The following is a 23,177-nucleotide window of genomic DNA, read 5'->3' as shown; positions in this document are numbered from 1 at the left end:
GGGACAGGGCACGTAGAAATGCCCCCATTCCCACCCAGCAGAAGAATCAGGTTTATTATCGCTGACATATATGACATGAAATTTGTTGTTTTACAGCAGCAGTACAGTGCAAAGACATAAAATTACTCTAAACCCATCCATCCCACCAGTATCCCAAACACTCGCTCCTATGAATGGGGTGTCCATGAGACAGGCATTCATAATGTGGAGAGCACCTGTACTGTGAATCCAAATCAGCTTGGGGAAGTTGTTACCAGTAAATGCCTGGGCAGGGCCTGGGGAAATATGGACAAGGAGAACCGCTGAATTGTTCCAAAAATCAACCAGCTCCAGTGTGTCCTTCATAGTCAAGAAACGGCCTGCTCTGGTCTGAAGGTGGCTTCAGGCCAAAACGTCCTTTAATGATCATGGCATTGTAGCATAGCAGTTAGCGCAACGCTATTACAGCGCTGGAGACCTGGGTTCAATTCCCGCCACTGTCTGTAAGGAGTTTGTACGTTCTCCCCGTGTCTGCGTGGGTTTCCTCCGGGTGCTCCCGTTTCCTCCCACATTCCAAAGACTTACAGATTAGGAAGTTGTGGGCATGCTATGTTGGTGCCGGAAGTGTGGCGACACTTGCGGGCTGCCCCCAGAACACTCGACGCAAAAGATGCATTTCACTGTGTGTTTCAATGTACATGTGACTAATAAAGAAATCATCTTATCTTATCTTATGAAAGATTTGCTCCTTTGCACATGTCGGTATAGTGACATGGAGGTTGAATTAACGTCCAGGAGACTGGACTATTGTTGGAAACATGAGTTCAAATCTCAAGGGTTTTTGGATAAATTAAATCTGAAATAAAAGCCAGTCACTAATAACAATGACCACGGACAGTTTGTTGTAAAAACCCTTTTGAGGGAGAAAGTCTGTGGTCTGGTTCTGAAAGATTATCGTCTATGATGCCTTGGCTTTATGAATGTTAACTGCCATTGAGTCATGGATCATACCACATTGAGTCTGCACTGAACATCAAGCGTCCATTTACACTAATCCCATTTTATTATCCCTACATTCCCACTCACTCCCCCCAGATTCTACCACTCACCCACATGCTACAGGCAACTTACAGCAGCCACTTGGAATTTGGGAGGAAACCAGAGCACCCGGGGGAAACCCACGCAGTCACAGGGAGAACATGCAAACTCCACACACGCAGACCGCTCCACAGGTCAAAATCGAACAGGAGCTGTGAGGCAGCAGTTCTACTAAATGCTCCACCATAATGCCCCGTGAAATGGCTGAGCAAACCATTCCATCCAGGGGCAATTTGGAATGAGCAATAAGTGCACTGGGACATTTCAGAAGAGTCAAAATAGAAAAGAATGGATGATCTTCCTTGAATGGCATTTGTGGATCAGAAATGTTTTGAACAACAATTTATCAAATCCTATGGTCCTTGTTATTGATACTGATTTAATTGGGTTGGAGGTAACTTAAATTTCTCACCGGTAGAGTTGAATCACTAACATTGCCTTTTAACCCATTCGTCCAGATTCTATGAGCCTCTTCCACTATTGGACACCATACCCACTGCTACCTGCTTATTTTTACCTTTGGATTTAACTATTTGGATTTAAGTTCCCCAGATGCCATTAGAACCCATACTTCTGGATCAGTGGATCAGGATCTTGGGCACTAGACTACTAGCTCAATCATTAGGCTATCATATCACTATAATAAAATTCTGCCATCATCCTGACAAATCCTTCCTGGACCTTCTCCGGAAACTCTATGTGTTCTTGTACCAGTTTAGAATAGGTTAGACAATGAGAGGTCAGACAAACTTAGGTTGTTTTCTCTGGAGCGGCGGAGGCTGAGGGGAGGCCTGATAGAAGTTTATAAGAGAGGCATAGATAGAGTAGACAGCCGGTATCTTTTTCCCAGGGTCAAAACGTCTAGTACTAGAGGGCGTGCATTTAAGATGAGGGGGGGTAAGTTCAAAGGAGATGTTTTTACACAGAGAGTGGTGGGTGCCTGGAATGCGCTGCCAGGGGTGGTGGTGGAGGCAGATACGATAGAGGCGTTTAAGATGCTCTTAGATAGGCACATGAATGTGCGGAGAATGGAGGAATATGGACATTGTGTAGGCAGAAGGGATTGGTTTAGTTAGGCATTTAATTACTAGTTTAATTAGCTTGGCACAACATCGTGGGCTGAAGGCCTTGTTCCTGTGCTGTACTGTTTTATGTTCTATGTTAACATCACTCCTTCTCAAAGACATATGATCACAGACCAGCACATCATCCATTTGGTGCTTTGAATCCATGATGGCTCCATGCAACAACAACACACTTAGTCCCACTCCACCACCCTCTCCAAGCTATTGATCAAGTCTGCAGCAGAACACTGTTTATGAGGGCAAAGGGAAATGGGAAGCAGGCAATAAAGCAGAGCTGAGCCCTAGTTTAGATCAGCCCTGGTCTTATTGAATGGCAGAGTGGACTATATGGCTGTTCTTATTTCTTAATGGCCTTCTTAACTGGTCCCACTACTTTTACTGGTCTGTGCACCTTAAGTAAATCTGAGTTAAGTCTCATAGTAATTTTAAAAAATAGTAAATACTTAAATTTCCCCAGTGCCCAGAACATGGAAAATACAGTGAATTATTTTCAACTTCAGTGGTAGTTAATATAGACCACAGCAATAATGCAAAAACAATCACCATAAATGACCAGTTATCAGACTTTTGTCGGTCATAGCATCATCCCTCCCTGTCTCTGTAAACTCTGCCAGCCTTACAACACACCGAGAACTCAACAATACTCCAATTCCGGCACCATGTCTATTCCCCAACTTCTGTTGCTCGACCTTCCGTTAGCTAGGCTTGAAGCTCTGGAATTCCTTCCACAAACTCTTCCGTGTATCTGCTCCTTTAAGAAAAGCTCATCTTTGGGATGAGACTTAATTGAGGCCCTGTCTGCTCTCTGACAATGGACAAGTTCTGACGCACTATTTCAAAAGCAAGCAAGGGAATTATTCGCACATCCTGGTTAATGCTATTAAAACAGATTACATGCACTGGTTGTATGTTGCTCTTTGTGGGAGCAAAGAGCTTGCTTACACAAGGAGGGTATTACATTTCCTACATTACAACAGTAACTACACTTCAAAAGATACTTCATTGGCTGTAAATTCTATTGGGATGTCTCAAGGCTGTGCCAGTTCATATATAAAAGCACACCTTTCTTTATTTTGATCTACAAGCAAAGCATTGGAAAATATAGATGGAATTGGTGCTCTGTTAATTACTTAACTGTCCCCTTCCTCTAGGACCACTTTGGTGATTATAGAACAAAATAGAAAATGCTGGAAACACTCAGCAGGTCAGGCAGCATCTGTGAAAACAGAGTTGAACTTTCAGATGGAAGACCCTTCATCAGGACTGAGGCTTGTTTACTCTCCTTCCCTGTTCTGACAAAGGGTCTGCAGGCTGAAACATTAACTCTGTTTCTCTTTCCACAGATGTTGCCTGACCTGATGAGTGTTTCCAGCATTTTCTGCTTTTGTTTCAGATTTCCAGCATCTGCAGCTTTGTTTTGATTTTCATTTATTGGAGATTACAAATTTTCCTTTGAACAGACTCCAGGTGAATTCCCTGAGAAAGCAGAATTAAAACCTCAATGATTTAGCCTTTCATTAAGGGGAGAACAGAGCCATTGCTACAGTGGTCCATCAGGGTTGTCTGTGGTTTCAGCCTAAGCTGTACATTCATTCCAACAATTTGTCTCTCAGAGCTTCACAAGCTTCCATTAGCTACAGGACAGGCCTTGGTCACTTCATGGTCACTTCTGAGGTGCAGTCACTTGACCTCACAATCTACCTCGTTAAGACCTTGCACCTTATTGCCTGCCTGCACTGCACGTTCTCTGTAACTGTAATACTTTATTCTGCATTCTGTTATGGTTTTACCTCAGTGCACTGTGTAATGAATTGATCTGTACGAACGGTATGCAAGACAAGTTTTTCACTGTACCTCGGTACATGTGACAATAATAAATCAATTCCAATTCCACTATAAAGAGGAAACTTGGCAGTCTATTTATGCATGGCATGCTCCCTCTGCAATATGTAATGACTAGATGACCCATCGCAAACTGAGATCTCTGTGTCTATTAACTAACATTGGCACCAACCTATTTAATCTCAGGATTGACAACCCCACTGATTTACTGCTGAAGTAGTTTGAAACTTGTTTGAAAAGGGATGCATAAAGGGAATTGAACTGATATAACGAGAGGTGTTGCTAGAATTGGCACTGTAGATGTTGCCATTCCAAGCTGGGCATAGAACCAATATGTTGGTCAGAGCAAATTAACAGGGATAATGAGGCAGAAGGTCACAGTGAAAGATCAGGGAACATAGGGCTATAGGTAAATGTCATAGAAGAAATGAGGCCTGGAGCTAATCAGCCACAATCAGATTGAGGGGCCGAGTGGCCTACTCCTACTTTTTTTATATATATATCTTTATGTTCTTAAACTAAACACAAAGGGACTTGATTAGGTTGGGAACGTGTCTGATAAACAACAAAGCATCGAGGACATCTTCAAGAGGTGGTGCCTCAAAAAGGCAGCATCCATCACTGAGGAACTTCACCACCTGGGACACGCCCTTCTCTCATCAGGGAGGAGGTACAGGAGGCTGAAGACCCACACTCAACGATCTAGGAACAAGTTCTTCCCCTCCGCCATCAGATTTCTGAACGGTCCGGGAACCCATGAACACTACCTCATTGTTCCTTCTTTTTTGCACTATTTATTTATTTTGTAACTTATCGTCATTTTTATGTCTACTGCTGCAAAACAATAAATTTCATGACATATAAGTCAGTGGTAATAAACCTGATGTTGTTAACATGGTCCCCGACGAGAACACTGGGTAAACAAATTAAACAGTGGGAATATTGACTAAATGGCCCTGTTACAGGGCACATCACACCAATAATCACGGGCGTGGGTGGATGGTACCATTAGAAGCAAATGTACATATGTAGGAATTATGAAAATGGACCAGATTTTGACATAAACAGCCTGAACCAGGGAGTGCAAAACACATGAGTTAATTGGGAATCTGTACAAGGCACTGATCCAGTCATGCTTAGAATAGGAGGTATAATTGTGGTCACTGTATGAGGGCAGGGATATAGTGGAACAGGAGGCAGTGCTGAAAGAAGAGACTTGTGCTTTGAGAGGTTGAAGACACTGCCTTGTTAATTCTTAAACTGCAGGGGGCATCAGAAGGAACATTGATCAAATATTCAAGATTATTATAGACAAAATAATCCACAAATATATGTTCAACAACGATTTGCATTTACACACCATTTCCAAGTTTCATGGGAGAGTTAGCAAATATTGGCACCAAGCCAAGAGAGGCGATATAAGACAAGAACACAGACGCTGGAATCTGGAGCAACAAACAATCTGCTGGAGGAAGTCAGCGGGTCGAGCAGCATCTGTGAGGTGAAAGGAACTGTCGACGTTTTGGGGGCTGCATCCTGAGGTGATATTAACGTTGTTTGGTCAGAGAGACGTGCTTTCGGCAAGCAGAGGGACAGCTGGATGGATTTAGGCAGCAAGCTCAGAGCTGCAGGGCCAAATGACTGCTAATGGCGAGGGTGCAGGGGGTGGGGAATGAATGAGGCTTGAAATGGAGGAATGCAGGACTCCCCATGGGTTAGAAGGCTACAGAGAGAGAGAGACTTAAACAAAAGAATGAAGTTCAGATTAAGACCTTGACCAACCAGTATCCCCTATTCACCCTGCCTGTCATTTTAATTCTGTCTCTCTCCCACATTGTAGTTGGTGTCCGCCACTGTTACACAGCAAGCTCGACAAACAGTACCTCACTCTTCACTAGGCACTCTTCACTGGACAGTCAGAGACTTTTTCCCAGGGCAAAAATGACTAACACAAGGGGGCATAATTTTAAGGTGATTGGAGGAAGGGTTAAGGGGGATGTCAGGGGTAAATTTTTTTACACAGAGACTGGTGGGTGCGTGGAACGCACTGCCAGCAGGGGTGGTGGGGGCAGATACATTAGGGACATTTAAGAGACTCTTAGATAGGCACATGAATGATCGAGAAATGGAGGGCTATGTGGGAGGGAAAGGTTAGATAGATCTTAGAGCAGGATAAAATGTCAGCACAACATTGTGGGCTGAAGGGCCTGTACTGTGCTCTAATGTTCTATCTTCTATAATGCAGCCTTCTGGGCTCAACATGAGTTCAACAAATTCAGTCCATGATTCCACTGCCCCCAATCACAGCTCCTCTGGACCCATCATTTATACCTTCATGCAACCCTTTCCCCCCCCCCATTTCTTTTGTCACTTAATCTCTCCTGTCTTCCAACTCATCGCAGATCTTCCCATTTTACACTTACTTCCCTCACTCCCTGCTCTGACTTTCCCTCTTTCTGATGAAATGTAAACTCTCCTTCTCTCTCCACTGACACTGTCTGACTTGCTGAATGTTTCCACTGTTTCGTCCCAGAGTAGGTCAGCAAACACAGGAGTGTTGAGCATCAGCAAGGGAGAACAGATAAATGTGAGGTAAAAGGAATGGAAAAGATATGAAGGCCTTATATGGAGGCATTCAAAACCTTCAAGCGTATTAGGTAGAGCAAATGTTCTCAACACAGAAGAGTAAACAACCAAAGGACATACAGAGAATGTAATGGACTAAAGCAGCACGGATGGTGCAGTGGTTAGAGCTGCTGCCTCATAGCTCTAGAGACCCGGGTTCAACCCCAGCCTTGGGTACTGTCTGTGTGGAGTTTGCACGTTCTCCCTGTGACCACACAGATTTCTGCCGAGTTCTCCGGTTTCCTCCCACGTCCCAAAGACGTGCAGGTTGGTAGAGATTCATAGAGCAATACAGCACGCACACAGGCCCTTCAGCCCAACAAGTCCATGCCGACCACGGTGCCCTCCCAGCTACTCCCAATTTCCTGCATTCAGCCCATATCCCCTCTAAGCCCCGCTCCTTCATGTACCTATCCAAGTGCTTCTTAAATGATACTATTGTACCTGCCTCAACCACATTGTTACTGGGTCGTGCTAGTTAATAAGCCACTGTAGATTTCCCCTAGTGTATTGGCGAGTGGTAGAATTTGGGGGAGTTGATCGGAATGTGGGGAGAATAGGTTACAGGCAAAAATAGTGGTGAAGGGATTTCTCTCTGAGCCGGCATAGATTCAATGGGTTGAAATGGGCTTTTGTCTTAATACTGCAATGAAATGTTGGAACAAAAAGTTTAGGATCTGGAATTCACTAACAAGAAGTACGGTAGTGGAGGAATGGTACCAGAAAAGAAAAATATCGCAAGGCTGTTGAGAAAAGGACAGAGAAATCTGACCACCTAGGCAAACTCAATGGGCCAAACGGCCTCCACCTCTGCTGTAATCTTTCTGAGGTTGTATGACAATCAATTCTGGAGGTAGCACATTGAGGTGAGTGTTTCAGTAGCCAGTAAGCTGCATAGTACAAGGCAGAGTTTGACTGGTGGTTAATGCCTTGGTGGTGAAAAGGATATGAGACGGAAATTGATCTCAGGGCCAACAAGGACTGGAAGGTTGTGAACAATCTGGTTCTGTCTCCGATAGTGGGCAGGCACAGGCCTGGAAGGAGACCATGCCATCCACTGAGTCTGTATAAGAGCAATATGTCTGGTGCCACTCCCTCAGCTCATACCCGTTCCCCTGCAAGTTCTTTCCTTTCAGACACTTCTCCAACTCCCTCTTGAATGCTACACCAAATCTGCCTCCACTGTTCCCCTCAGCAGTGTTGTTCAGACCCCAACCACTCACCGGGGAGAAACATTTGTGCCTCATGTTGCTTTTGGTTCATTTTCCAATCATCTTTGTTCTATATCTGCTTGTTCTTGGCCCTTCCACCAATGGGAACAGGTTCTTATCACTTTGCCAGGACTAGAGGGCCTGAGTTATAGGGAGAGGTTGGCCAGGTGAGGTCTTTATTCCTTGGAGCATAGGAGAATGAGGGGCAACCTTATAGAAGTGTCTAAAATAAGGTGGACGGTAACAATCTTTTCCCCAGGGTAGGGGAGTCCAAAACTAGGGGCATAGGTTTAGGATGAGAAGGGAAAGATTTAAAAGGGACCTGAGGGGCAACTTTCTCATGCAGAGGATTGTGAGCATATGGAACGAGCTGCCAGAGGAAGTGGTTGATGCAGGTACAATACTATCATTTAAGAAGCAATTCGATAGGTACATGGAGGGGCGGGGTGGAGGGATAAGGGGCAAATGCAGGATATTGGGGCTAGTTAGGTGGAAAACATGGTCGGCGTGGACCTGTTGGGCTGAAGGGCCTGTATCCATGGTGTATTGCTCTATGAGTTTATGACTCTACTCTTTCTGAAACCTTCGTGATTTTGTCCCTCTCTCAGATTTCCTTGCAACCTCCTCAGTTCCAAGGAGAACAACCTCAGCATGCCCGGAATTATTCTGGTTAATAATTTAGAGTCATAGAGTCATACAGCACAGAAACAGGCCCTTTGGCCCAACAGGTCCATGCCAACCTTCAAATATCCATACACACTACTCCTATTTATGAGCATTTGGTCCTTGACCTTCTCTGCCCTGATTGAAGTACTCATCTAGAAACTTCTTAAGTGTTGTGAGAGTCTCCATCACCCCCCTCAGGCAGTGTGTTCCAGATTCCAACCACCCTTTAGGTGAAAAAATTCTTCCTGAGATCCCCTCTAAGCCTCCAGCCCCTTACCCTAAATCTACGTCCTTTAGTTTTAGACCGTCTCCAAAGCTTCTATAGAGTATATATAGAAACAGGCCCAACTCATCCATCTTGACCATGGTCCCCACCAAGCTAGTCCTATTTCCCCACATTTGGCCCATATGGCTCTTAAATCCCTCTTATCTATGTACTTTTCTATGCTGAGAAGGAGTGTGGACCCCAGGACTTGACTCAATCCTTCAACAGTGGTTCAGTCGGTGCTTTATAAAGATTCATCAGTAATCCCTTATTCTTTAAGTATAGGAGTTGGGACATTATGTTGCAATCGTACAAGATGTTGGTGAGGCCATACCTGGAGCATTGTGTACAGTGTTGGTTGCCCTGTTATAGGAAAGATATAATTAAACTGGAAAGAGTGAAGAGAAGATCTATGAGGATGTTGTCAGGACTCAAGTGCCTGAGTTATGGGGAGAGGTTGGTCAGGCTTTATTCCTTGGAATGTAGGAGATTGAGAGGTGACCTTATACAATATACAAAATCATGAGGGGCATAGACAGGGTGAACACACATAGTCTTTTTCCCAGGGAAGGGGAACTAAAAACTAGAGGGCATAGGTTTAAGGTGAAAGATTTAAAAGGGACCTGAGGGGCAACTTCTTCACGCAGAGGGTGGACTGTATATAGAATGAGCTGCCAGAGGGAGTGGTTGAGGCAGATTGAGAATAACAATATTCAAAGGACATGTGCATGGATAGGAGGGGTTTAGAGGGATATGGGCTAAACCTGGGCAAATGGGACTAGCTTGGTGGGCACCATGGTCAGTATGGATGAGATGGGCTGAAGGGCCTGTTTCCATGCTGTATTACTCTATGACTATATTTATAAAGCCCAGGAAACTATGTCTCTTTTAACCAATTTCTCAACCTGTCCTGTCACTTTCAACAAACAGAAAACATACACCCTCAGATCTCTCTGTCTTGTCCCACTTTTAGAATTGTGTCCTTTGCTTCATGTAGCCTCTTCTTATTTTTCTGTATGTAACTGCTGTATGTTCGACTGACAGGGTCAGTGTGTAAACAAGAACACTCAGTGAAAGTGGGGCAAGGCTTCTTGAGACTCCAGATTTCTGTCCAACTTGATCCTCACCCTGTAAATCAGTTTCAGTCACCTCCTGACCCAAGTCCTCTAGATACCTCCTGCTCTCACAGTGTAACATAGTTAAAGATCACCTGCCCATTCATCACCTTCCTTCAACCTCCCTTAACTTCTATCCTTCTGAGACCACCATAAATATTCCTTCACTACAATTAAAATCGTGCTTTCCCTCAATAAGATGCCCTTTGGGTCTTCTCCAGAGAAATAAAGATACATTCCTATAATGTATTTCAAAATCCCATCACATTAATTTCATTTCCACTGTTTTCATTACTCATGATTTCGTTAGTTTAATGAACAGTGGTGGCATTAACATAATCAGGGCGCTCATGCAGATTTAACTGGTTTAGATGTGGCAAACACTTTAACTGCTAAACCCTGTTGAATTGAATTACTAGCAGGAGAATGACAGGCAGAGAGAGATGCCGAGAGGAGACAGGCGAAGCACACAGCGAGGCAGGCAGGCACGCACACACACACACACAGAGGCATGTAGAAAGACACACAAACACACACATACATGCACAAACTAACACACACACAAACACACGCACAAAGTAACACACACACACTAACACACATGCATATCCAAACACACATATATAAACTTGTACACACACCCCCCCACACACACATAGAGGCATGCAGAAAGACACACAGAAGCACGTACACACACAAGCACACATACGCACAAACTAACACACATACACAACCGCACGCACACACACTAGCACACACGCATATGCAAACTAGCACACATACAAAGACACACACATAAAAAACGCACACAAACTACCAGGCACACACACAAACACACACACATCGCACACACACACATCGCACACACACACATCGCACACACACACATCGCACACACACACATCGCACACACAGTCACACACACACGCGCGCACGCACAGCAAAAATACAGGGCAGGAATATAGGGGACCAATCATAGATGAGAGAGAGAGAGAGAAAACACAAAGAAATAAGGGAGAAAAAGAGGGAGAAATTGAGGCAGAGAGAGAAAGAGAGCTAGACAAAGGGAGGCAGAGAGAGACAGAGACGAGCGGACAAGAGCAAGGTGAGAGAGAGAGAGACGGAGGAGGGGACCAGACTGGAGAGTAACGGCATACAGGAGACAAAAGCAAGACTCTAGGAGAGAGGGGAGAGAGGGGGGAGAGAGAGAGAGAGAGATAGTGAGAGACGGGTATCCTTCCGTGCCATGGGTGAAATAGGTAGGCTTCCTATATTTTGTCTGCTGCGATGCATCCATTCACCGCCCGCGTTCTGCAAGCAAGAGACGGGGACGTTACACCAGTCACTGAGCAGACTGTACAGCCCCGGGGCGATAATAAAACAGCCGTAGGTTCTACAACACTGGACAGAACAGGGGAAACATCGGGTGGGCACCCAAAGGAAAAAAATCGATTTAAGTAACTAATCAACGGGCGGTAAATGTTTTACTTTAACACAATCACGGACTCGGCTTTAGTCCTCGGGGTTCGCCGTAACGACCGATAATTCTGATCTCTAGGAGCCGCCGGCAGTAAGCACAGTGCCAGTTTACAACACGCAGAATAAATCTTTCATATTTATCTCATTTAAAAGAAATAAATTGTCCCCGTCCTCCTCCACTGGAAACAAAGGATCCTTTGGAAATATTGGGGGAGCGAGTTCTAAATAACGTGATGGTGACAGAAAAGGCAAAATTACATAAATATTTAAATCAGCAATAATGAAACTAACTCGCCTCTCCAAAACCTGCCGATCACAGCCACGCTGAAATAAAATTAAAATTCTGATCTGCTTAACAGTAAAAGATGTTCTATTTACAGGGGGAAGCCTGTTTTAATTTTTTTCTCTTCCAGGGCTGAAGCAATAATTAAACTTGTTTTGACACGATAGCGTATGCCAAATCATTCAGTGATGTATATGATGTGTATATTTTGTTGCACAGACGCTGGTTGGTACGGGCTGTAGGGTGCTTTATTGCAGCCAAGCTCTCTTGCTCTTTTTCCGTCTCTCTCTCTCTCTCTTTCACTGCCTCACTCTCTTTCACTGCCTCTTTCTCTGCCTCTCGCATTCTCTCTCTGTCTCTCTCCCTCTCTTTGCCTCTCTCTGATCGCCTCTCTGCCTGCCCCTCCCTCTGCCTCTCCCTCTGCCTCTCCCTCTGCCTCTCCCTCTGCCTCCCTCTCTCTCTGCCTCTGCCTCTCTCCGTCTGCCTCTCTCCGCCTCTGTCTCTCTCCGCCTCTGTCTCTCTCCGCCTCTGTCTCTCTCCGCCTCTCGTTCTCTCTCTCTCCCTCTCTCTCTCTCCCTCTCTCTCTCTCCCTCTCTCTCTCTCCCTCTCTCTCTCTCCCTCTCTCTCTCTCCCTCTCTCTCTCTCCCTCTCCCTCTCTCTCTCCCTCTCTCTCTCCCTCTCTCCTCTCTCTCTCTGCTCTCTCTCTCTGCTCTCTCTCTCTGCTCTCTCTCTCTGCTCTCTCTCTCTCGCCTCTCTCTCTCGCCTCTCTCCCTCTGTCTCTCTCCCTCTGTCTCTCTCCCTCTGCCTCTCTCCCTCTGCCTCTCTCCCTCTGCCTCTCTCCCTCTGCCTCTCTCTCTGCGTCTCTCTCCCTCTGTCTCTCTCCCTCTGTCTCTCTCCCTCTGTCTCTCCCTCTGTCTCTCTCCCTCTGTCTCTCTCCCTCTGTCTCTCTCCCTCTGTCTCTCTCCCTCTGTCTTTCTCTGCCTCTCTCATTCTCTCTTTCTCTCACTCTCTCTGTCACCCCCTCGCCCCCCTCCTTCCATGCCCCCGATATTCACCGCTTGGCGTGGGGACGGCTGCTTGCACTTTGCTTGCCTCCGTCTGTCCATCTGGTCGGACTCGGTTCTCCTCGGGGTCCCAAGAGCTGTGAACGGACATAAGTAAATACAGTGTGAGGGAAAGGGGAAAGATAGCAACGCCTTGGAAAATTCATAAACAACCGACTGATATAAAACCAAACCAAAGACAAAGGCATGAGCTGAATGCATGAAAATGTGAATGAACGAAGGGTTTAGTACCTGCTGTCTGTATGTCTCTGGCAGGGCGGACAATGGTAGTCAGTGTTTTGTTGTTTAACCTGGAAAACATAACAAGGGGCTGTTTGTTGTGTCTTCACTCACCGATTCAGACAACACATGAAGATTTGAGACTGGGTGGGTAGAGGGGATTTTTCCGTGACCCTGTCTGCTTCCCTCCAGTGTTGCGGTTACCAACACAAACTTGAATCGCACGGACTGCAGAAAAGGCGCGAGGTCGAGGGGGAAATGCGCCCTGAGTCTACATAGTGACCGGTGTAAATGCAGCTCTCTTAAACAGGATGGCCCAGTTTCACGCCCTTTATAAAATACATGGAATCATTTAAAGGGTTAAACGCCAATTAAGCAGAGCCAATTGCATGGATTAACTGTAATACTAATGTTTCAAAGCGCTCGTAGTAAAAAACGTTTCAAGGTCAGAATACAAAGTACATCTGTAAAGTGGACAATTTTCTTTTCGTTTTGCATGGTCCACTTTGAAGCTAATGATATTGATGGGATTGTGTTTGACGTTAATTAAATGTGCGTTTTATTAAACCTTCGCCGGCGCAGCATCAGCTGTCGGAAATCTTTCTTTTCAAAAATCCTCTCTGCGCATGGATCCAGATAATTTCCACATTCAAATTTCAGTAATGCATTCGTTTATGCAACTGACACGAAGAATAACCCAGGGCAGTCAATTGGGATATTTTCCCTTCGCATACAATATCTCCGCTCCCTCTGCACATCAGAATTAATTGATGTTATCGGCCTGACGATATGGCCAAACAAATGTTCAAGGCAGAGAATAAGAAATGCTTGCATCAAAGCTCGTGAATGTTATTCGTCGCGCTGAATATTAATTCTGCTTGCTGTGAAACGCGTTGGGAGAAACCACAGCTGTATTGATTTGCAGATGTTGGTGAAAGGACAGGGCGATTCAGATCGATTTGTTCAATAAAGACGATGTCAGTAGCAATGACCTCTTTTCCCCCATCACCCAACATGCACAATCTAATAACGTTCCTATCACAAGCTTAGTCAACTATAGTGACCTGCTTGGAAATTAAACAAAGAATTCTGATATGTGAGAGCCGACTGGCGACTTCTTCATAAGACTCCATCGGTAAAATATTGGGGGTTAAAGACTTCATTATGTGATTATATTTCACCTATAAACATTGGAATTTGCCCAATAGAATACAGGGAGCAAATTTAATAGAGACCCCAGTACTTGTTAATGGAAAGCGCAGGACTGTGAGTGAACAGTAGGACTTTATTCCTTGGAATGTAGGAGACTGAGAGGTGATCTTAATGGTATAAAATCCTGAGGGGCATGGATAGGGTGCATATACATAGTCTTTTTTCCCCAGAGTTGGGGTACCAAGAACTAGAAGACATAGGTTTAAGGTGAGAGGGGAAAGGTTTAAGTGGAACATGAGCGGCAACTTTTTCACACAAAGGCTGGTATCCATGTGGAACGAGCTGCCAGAGGAACTGGTTGAGGCAGGTAGAATAACAACTTTTAAGAGGAGGTTGGACGGGTAGGAAATGTTGAGAGGAATATGGGCCAAACGCTGGCAAATGGGACCAGCTTGGATGGGGCATCTTGGCCGGCATGGACCAGTTGGGCCGAAGGGCCTGTTTCTGTGTGTATGACTCTATGCGTGGGACTACGAGTTTAGCTCCTTTGAAGAGGAGACGTGGGCACGATGGGCCGACTGGCCTTCTTTGGCTTATATAAGTCTGTGATATTATAATGTGGACGAGTTATCTCCAAAACAACTCACATCGTGAAACCCCCCATTGGAAAAGTCAGCCCAGTCTGGTGTCATTATAAAGGAATATAGTCTGCAAGTCTTCATATCTCAACACCCCGCCCTAGCATCCCCGCTGTTTCTCAGTCGTAACGAGCACAGCGTGAAGGAGAGGATGATTACCTGCCGGCGGTGATTCACGTCGCCCTAATGCAAGAGCAGCTAATTTAAATCCATCCAAGACTCGAACAAAAGATTTGCAACACACAAAAAAAGTGGTGGACAGTATTCTGTTTAAGCTTCCCTCTGAAGGCGATGCCTCTCTCAGAATCCATGGGCGTCAATGGACGGTCAAAACCCCCCGCCCTGCGCTCGGAGTCAGATGGGGTGCGGAAAGCGTGGCTGTTACTTAGCCCCAGATTCTGGACCATTCATCCAGGGGTCGCTCGTTCAAATCCACGCTCAGCAGGTGGGAAATGCAAATTCAGTTAATTAGAACTCGCAGCATCAGTGACTGGTGGCCTGGTTTTGTCCTAAAGGGGCGGACCCCCACCCCCCGTCTCTACCTGCCTCTATGTGACTCCGAGCCCAGAGTAACGTGGTTGACTTTGAACTAATCCCTGATATAGAGCCATAGAATTTTACAGCATGGAAATAAGGCCCTTCGGCCCAACGTGTCCATGCCGACTGTGTTGCCAGCGAGCTAGTCCCATCTGCCCGCGTTTGGCCCATATCCCTCTAAACCTCTCCTATCCGTGTACTTAGCTAGATGGCGTTTAAACATTGCTAATGTGCCCGCATCAACCACTATTTCTGGCAGCTCATTCCAAATACGCACCACCCTTTGCGTGAAGCTGCCCCTGATGTCCCTTTTAAATCTCTCGCCTCTGATCTTAAACCTATGCCCTCTTGTTTTTAGCACCCCCTTCCTGGGAAAAAGACTGTGTGCTTTCACCCTGTCTACGCCCCTCTGACACACCTCTATCGGGTCACCCCTCAATCTCCTACATTCCAGGGAATAAAGTCCTGGTCTACGCAAACTCTCCTTGTAACTCAGGCCTCCAAGTCCAGGCAACATCCTGGTATGGATGAGCGACTAAACAACTCAGTTGTCGGGCAGTCCAGGCGGACAATAAATGGAAGCCCCGCCGCTATCTGGTGAAGTCTGTTCTTCACGGGTTTGATGCCAATTCTCAACAGTATTGGCTGCAATCGGAATATCTGAACACTCGCAACCTCCCAGCGCTCTGTATGATCACATGCGAATATACTTCAATGTGAGCGTGCTTGGAATCCTAATCATTATCTTGTCAATGAATTCACCAAAACCTCCTTTGTAACTTGGATGTAATGAAATGATTAAAGGTTTCTAGATATGTGAAGCACAGGCGCAGCTTTCCTGCTCCGGTGCCGCTGACGGAGTGTGTGCGTAACTCGGATATCAGGGACCTCTGTCCTGGCCACATGCTCGCGAAAGTCTCTGCATTTTGGGATTATGGTTCTTTGGGAAACATTGCGGATCTCCCTTGGTGAAGCCAATAAACTTCATTGAATGTAAAAAAAATCAGTGGTGCACGCGTCTTCTACTTGTCATAGAGTCATACAACACGAACCTTCGGCCCACCATATCCGTGCCAACCCATCCCATTTCCCAGCACTCGGCCCGTCGCCTTTTATACTGTGGCTTTTGATACTATTTCTTGCTATTGTCAGAAGATACGCAAAGGACAGTTACTTAGTCCCTAGACAAGCGGCGGGGCAGGACGTCAAACTCTTGGGTTAATCTTCAGTTTGAAAGGAGAGCGGCCTGATCTTCTTGGACGGTTGCAGAAGGTCAAGAGAAACCTGCTCCCCACCTCCCACTCCTAACCAATAAAACGCCAGCGTGACTCACCCCTTCTATCTGTGTGAGATGCAGCTTCAAAACAGTAAGTTTTAATATGAAACTATAATTACGTAACAGGAATTTAAGAGGAGCTAGTTATGTTATTTGGATACCGTTCGGCTACTCCGCCACTTAATGGACCAGGGGCTTATCTTTACCCCAGCACCACTTTCCTGCACTAACCTCATATCCACTGATTCCTTTCATATCAGGAAAACTCTACCGATCTCTGACATTATCGGAAATATTGTTGTTATCACTTACACAGGTTCAGTGACAATACATTCTGCAGCTGTGTGTGTGGGTGGATGGGTCAGAGAGCGGGAAATGCGCGGGGATTAGGAGATGTCTGAAACGCGCTGCCCGGAAGGGCGGTGAAGGCAGACACAGAAAGGGTCATTGAAAGGTGGTCTAGAGCAACACACAAGATGCTGTAGGAACCCCAAACTTCGACCGTCCATTTCCCTCCACAGATGCCGCATGACCGGCTGAGTTCCTCCAGCATCTTGTATGTTGGTCCATTCAAAGGGGAACTGGATATATACTTGCCATGGAGAGCTGTGGAAGAAATCAGTGGGGTTAATTGAACAGTCCGTTTAAAAAAATGGGTTTTGGCAGTGTTTGACTCAATGAACACGCTAATCTCTCAGTTCTTCTGGCCCACATTGACTGCACTTTCCTCAGTTGGGGGTTTAATGTACGTGAGGATGAGACAGAATGGTGATTGTTAAAGGAAAAATGAACTTATTAGGCTCCGGACTTCCAACCCCTGTTGAAGGATCGGCGGGCTCACCTCCCCCGGCGCTTGGGAAGCGACTCTGGCCATCGGACCTTGGCGCCCCGCTGCTCGGGCGTCGCGACCCTCAGTCTGGTTGTTCTGCGGAGTGTATGGCTTGAGGAACATAAAGTCGCTTTTGGCCGACTCGGGCGTCAGGCACACCTTGTAGCAGTACGCCTGGGACGGGAGCCTAGAGCCGCCGACTTCGGAGCCGCTCGGGGCTCCCTTTGTACCCGCTGCCAACTGGACGTTGACGTTGGATTTCTGAAACACCTCGCCTGAGTCTCTCCTTCGACCCAGACACGATTTGGAGCAGCAGGTTATCACCGGGCTGGCGTTCCCGGGGGTTCGATTCCTCTGGCACCTGATAAGAGCCAAGACCACGATGGCGACCAGAAACAAGCAGGAAACGGAGCCCAGGGAGATGATCAGGTATAGGGTTAAATCGGAGTGAGGCTCCGGCTCGCTGGTCAGTTCGGGCTTGCTGCTGACCAGGTTGTCCACGGCCGTTAACACGACAGTGACGGTGGCGGAGAGCGGGGGCACCCCGTTGTCCTTGGCTTGGATCACCAGCCGCTGTTGGGTGGAGTCCTTGACCCCGAAGCGCCTGGCCAACCTGATCTCCCCCGTGTGGATCTCCAGGTTGAAGAGCCCCCGGTCGGTGGCCCGGAGCAGCCGGTAGGAGATCCGAGCGTTCTGACCCTCATCCGCGTCCACCGCCGTCACCTTGACCGCCAGAGTGCCGGGCTCCGCCCAGCGTCCTACCGTCTCCTCGGCCACCGAGCCGTTCCGAGCCAGCGGCGACACGATCACCGGCCCGTTGTCGTTCTGGTCCAGGATGAAGACGTTGACCGTCGCGTTGCTGCTGAGCGGCGTGAACCCGGCGTCTTGCGCTTGGATCTGGATCTGGAAACTTTTGAGTTGCTCGTAGTCGAAGGAGCGCAAGGCGTAGATGTTCCCGTTGTCTGAGTTCACCGAGACGTAGGTGGAAATTGACATGCCCTGGATTCTGCTCTCCAGGATGGAGTAGAACAGGTAGGAATTCTGGTTCGTGTCTGGGTCCACGGCGGTCACCGAACAGATGGAGGCGCCCGGTGCGTTATTCTCCGTGATGTAGACAGTGTAAGAGGGCCGGGTGAATCGCGGCGCGTTATCGTTGACATCGGACACTCTGACGGTGATGGTGGTGTTGCTGGAGAGAGAAGGGCTTCCCGAGTCCGTTGCCGCCACCGTGATATTGTACTCGGGCACCACCTCTCGGTCCAGCGGGCCGTCGGTGACCAGCGTGTAATACTTCTTGAAGGAGGGTAAGAGTTTGAACGGGAGGCCGCCGAGCAGCCGGCAGTTCACCTTGCCGCTGGCCCCGGTGTCGCGGTCGGTCACGCTGATCAGGGCGATGACGGTGCCCGGCGGAGCATCCTCGGGGACCGGGCTGGACAGAGAGGTCAGGACAACCTGCGGCGCGTTGTCGTTCTCGTCCTGGATCTCCACTATAACGTTGCAGTGAGCCGCCACGGCGTTGGGACCCAAGTCTTTCGCCTGCACGAAGATTTCATGCACCGGGACCTCCTCGTAATCCAGCACACCCTTCACTCTGAGCTCTCCGCTCTGGGCTCCCACCGTGAAGAGCTCCCGCACCCTTTCGTGTGCGTGGCTGCTGAACGAGTAGACTATTCGACCGTTGGTGCCTTCATCCAAATCGGTGGCGTTCAGCTGGATGACCAGAGTCCCAATGGGCGTGTTCTCCCGCAGCCTCACCGTGTACACCGACTGGTCAAAGACCGGGAGGTTGTCGTTGGCGTCCAGCACAGCCACGGTGATGCGAACGGTGCCGGATTTCTCCGGCGTCCCTCCGTCCGCCGCCGTCAGCACCAGCCGGTGGAGCGCCTGTTGCTCTCGGTCCAGCGGTCTCTCCAGGATGAGTTCGGCCAACTTACTGCGTTCGCTCCGGGTCTGCACCTCCAGGTGAAAGTGCTCGTTCGGGGACAGCCGGTAGGTGCGGAGAGAATTGGTGCCGACGTCCGGATCCTGTGCGCTTTCCAAGGGGAACCGAGCTCCCGGAGCCGCCGACTCGGTAATCTCCAACCTAACGTGGCTGCTCGAAAAACTGGGGGCATTATCGTTCACATCCAGAATCTCTATCTCAGCCTGATACAGTTCCAGGGGGTTTTCAATTACAACTTCAAGGTTGAGGAAACAGGTGGGACTAATCCCGCAGAGTTGCTCTCTGTCCATTTTCTCGTTCACGAACAATATCCCGTTCTCCAAATTCACCTCCAAATACTGCTTTCTAGTACTGGACACCATCCGGAACCTGCGAGCGGACAGTTCGGCCACGTTGAGTCCCAGATCGTCGGCGATATTCCCAACGAAAGCCCCGTGTTTCAGCTCCTCGGGTATGGAATACCGGATCTGTCCGCAAGCTCCCTCTACAATGCCCAAAAATATCACGAGAGATCGGACGAACCTGTTCAGAAAGCGGCTCCCATCCGAAGCAGACATGACAACGCCAGTGACCCAGACTCCTGGTGTCGCTTGTACAAGTGAACTCAAATCTATTTTTCCCGCAAACGTAAAACTTTATTTTTACGTGTTTAAGTAGAATCGTAGGCAAGCCTGACCGGAGCAAGTCGATGCTCCCACATCCCGAATTCACACTCCGGCTCAGAGGTGTCCACTTCAAGCGCATCTCCCCTCATCGCTCGCAACCGCCCGTCCACTGATGTACCAACAACGCGCGGATGTTCGGAGCGTTGCTCGCTCGCCCCCTCTCTGGCTTGTTACTGTGCTTAACGCTGAGACCGGGGGGGGGGGGGGGGGGGGCGAGGGGGAGGGGAGGGGAGGGAGGGAGGAAGAAGTGGGAGTACCGGCTCCCCGCCTCATTGGAGGAACAGCGCTAACTAACAGCTTCTGAAGAGGAATTGTTAGCCTTTCGCCGGCGAGACTGGATGCAGCTAATGTGCCAAAGCTTCCCTCTGGAACCGCCTGCAAACTAATTTAAACAAAAATTGCAAATCCGAAACGATTTTCAGATTTTCACAAGAGGACACATGTTTGAGGTGCTGGGGAGAAGGTACAGAGGAGATGTCAGGGGTAAGTTTTTTACTCAGAGAGTGGTGAATGCGTGGAACGGGCTGCCGGCAACGGTGGTGGAGGCGGATACGATAGGGTCTTTTAAGAGACTTTTGGATAGGTACATGGAGCTTAGAAAAATAGAGGGCTATGGGTAAACCTAGTAATTTCTAAGGTAGGGACATGTTCGGCACGGCTTTGTGGGCCGAAGGGCCTGAATTGTGCTGTAGGTTTTCTATGTTCCTATGTTTCTATGATTTAAATCGAACAGTCTTACCTTTTCCCGACCAGAGTCCAAGTTTGTCCGCACTACTATAAAGGCAGTTATGTGGGCAATTGTTCATAAAATGTTAAACTTAACCCTCTCACAAAGACTACACAGCTTCGCACTGGTTTCTTGGAGAATGTTCATCCTGAAGGCAATATCCTCCACTGCCTGAGGGAGGCTAAACGCAATATGAGGAACAGCACCTCATATTCTGCCTGCATAGTCCACATGAGCGTTAAATTCTCCAATGTCCCCCTCTGTCTCTTTTCTCTCTCTCCCTGATCTACCCAGTTCCTCCTACACCCACCCCGGCCCCCGTCACCCTGTTCTTTCCCCCTCCTCCACCCACGCCATCTGCCCGCCACCCACACACCCCTCCCACAGGTGATGCCTCCCACCTTCCTCTCCTATCAGATCCCACCATCTGCAGCCCTCTGTCACCTCCACCTGTCCCCTCCCAGCCTCTGTCACTGTCCCCACCCTCCCCTCCTCCATCTGCCGATCCCCCCCCCCTCCTCACCTGGATCCACCAGCTCTAGCCCCACGCCTTCCCCTCACCTCTTTACACTGGCCGTCTGCCCTCTGGTCTATCAATCCAGATGAAGGGTCTCGACCCGAAACGTCGACTGTCCGTTTCCCTCCACGGATGCTGCTCGACCCGCTGAGTTCCTCTAGCATCTGGTGTGTTGTTCCAGATTCCAGCGTCTGCAGGATCTCTTGCGACTCACTCTCCACGGCTGGGTTGGGAGCTGCTATATGCGAACTGACCAGTGTTGTTCCAATATCATTGCCACAGTTCAAAAGAACTTCATTGGTGGAAAATGCATCTGGGACATTATTGCGTCCTAAAGTGCACTGTATAAGTGTAAATCTTTCTTCCAACTCCCGTCTCTCTGGCAGTGGAGGTATCTTTCTTTCACCTGTACCCAAATTTGAAAAGAGAAACTAGAAGAAAAACACGATGACGCTGGAGGAACTCAGCAGGCCAGGCAGCATCCGTGGAGAAAATCAGGCCTTCTCTCCTTACCTTTGATCCATTCCCCATTGGATCTGCTCTCCCCTCCTCCCCCGCACCTGCCCATCACTATCTCTTACCTGCGTCTATCTATCACCAACTTGTGCCCACCCCACCTCCCCTCTTTTGTCCACCTATCACTGCTCTGCTTTTCCCTCCTATATATTGGGCTTCCCCTTTTCCTATCTTCAGTCTTGAAGAAGGGTCTCGGCCTGAAACATTGACCGCCTGCTTTTCTCCACGGATGCTGCCTGGCCTACTGTGTTCCTCCAGCATCATCATGTTTCCCAAATTTGAAAATGTCGTGTAATTAAATTACACACCCCGTGTGCATAAAAACTGCCAATCCTGAAGTAATGGGGATCCAAAGTGACACACACAGACCTCAGAATTAGGAGCAGGAGTAGGCCACTCGGCCCCTCATACCTGTTCTGCAATCTTTCTGCAAAGATCATGGCTGACCTAATTGTAATTTCAACTCCTCATTGCTACCTAATCCCAGTAACCTTTCACCTCATTGATTATCCAATACCAGCACACCTCTGTCTTAAAAATATTCAAAGTGTCTGCCTCCACCTCCCTAAAGCTCGTGACCCTCAGCTGTGCCTTAAGTGGGCAACCACTCATTTTCAAAACAGTGATGCTTCGTTCTGAAATCTCCCTCTTAACATCCATCATGTCAAGACCCCTCTGGAATTTATTTGCTTCAATCGTCACTTCTCAGTCTTCTAAAGTAGATGGAATGAGCTGCCAGAGGAAGTGGTTGAGGCAGATGCATTAACACCATTTAAAAGGTACTTGGACAGGTACATGGATAGGAAAGATTTAGAGGGATATGGACCAAGTGTGGGCAAATGGGACTTCCTTGGATGAGAGTATTGGTCAGCATGGACCAGTTGGGCTCAAGGGCCTGTCTCCATGCTGTCTGGCTCTGACTCTAAGTGCAAGCCTAGTCTAGCCAACTTTTCTTCTTAAGAGAAACCAGGAATTCCAGGAATTAGTCTAATACACATCTGAATACATTGATAACTTTCCTTAAATAAGGAGAACAATGTGGTCCTCCTTACTCCAGATGTGGTACATAATGCTTTATATAACTGAAGCAGAACCTCACCTCTTTTATACTCAACCCCTGTCAATAAATGATAGCTTTCTGTAAACTTTCCAAATACTTGAACTTACATACTGGTCTCTTACAGATGATTCTTAAGGACACACAGAACTATCAGCAACTCACAGCTCCTCAACATTTTACCATTTAGATTACTTACTTATAGAGTCATACGAGACAGAAACAGGCCCTTCAGCCAAACTCATCCATGCTGGTCAAGGTGCCTATCTAAGCTCGTCCCATTTGCCTGCATTTGGCCCATATCCCGCTGAACCTTTTCTATCCATGCACCTGTCTAAATACCTTTTAAGGATTCGAATTGTACCCACCTCCACCACTTCCTCTGGCAGC

The 23,177-nt window shown here is 47.7% G+C and overlaps 1 protein-coding gene across 1 annotated transcript in view; it reads right to left on the bottom strand.

The window, feature by feature from the left end:
- Positions 1-19,862, bottom strand: part of LOC127569137 (protocadherin-10-like) — a 34,139-nt gene extending 14,277 nt beyond the window's left edge. Inside the window, exons 1-3 of the mRNA XM_052013513.1 lie at positions 17,376-19,862; positions 12,944-13,002; positions 12,704-12,789 (exon numbers count right to left, since the gene is read on the bottom strand). Coding sequence (XP_051869473.1) covers positions 12,704-12,789; positions 12,944-13,002; positions 17,376-19,862 — 2,632 coding nt within the window. The remainder of the gene's footprint in view (positions 1-12,703; positions 12,790-12,943; positions 13,003-17,375) is intronic.
- Between the last annotated feature and the right edge of the window lie 3,315 nt (positions 19,863-23,177).

This window comes from Pristis pectinata, chromosome 4 (genome assembly GCF_009764475.1).
Source record: "Pristis pectinata isolate sPriPec2 chromosome 4, sPriPec2.1.pri, whole genome shotgun sequence".
Classification (NCBI taxonomy): Eukaryota; Metazoa; Chordata; class Chondrichthyes; order Rhinopristiformes; family Pristidae; genus Pristis; species Pristis pectinata.
This window is presented reverse-complemented; position numbering and strand designations above follow the sequence as displayed.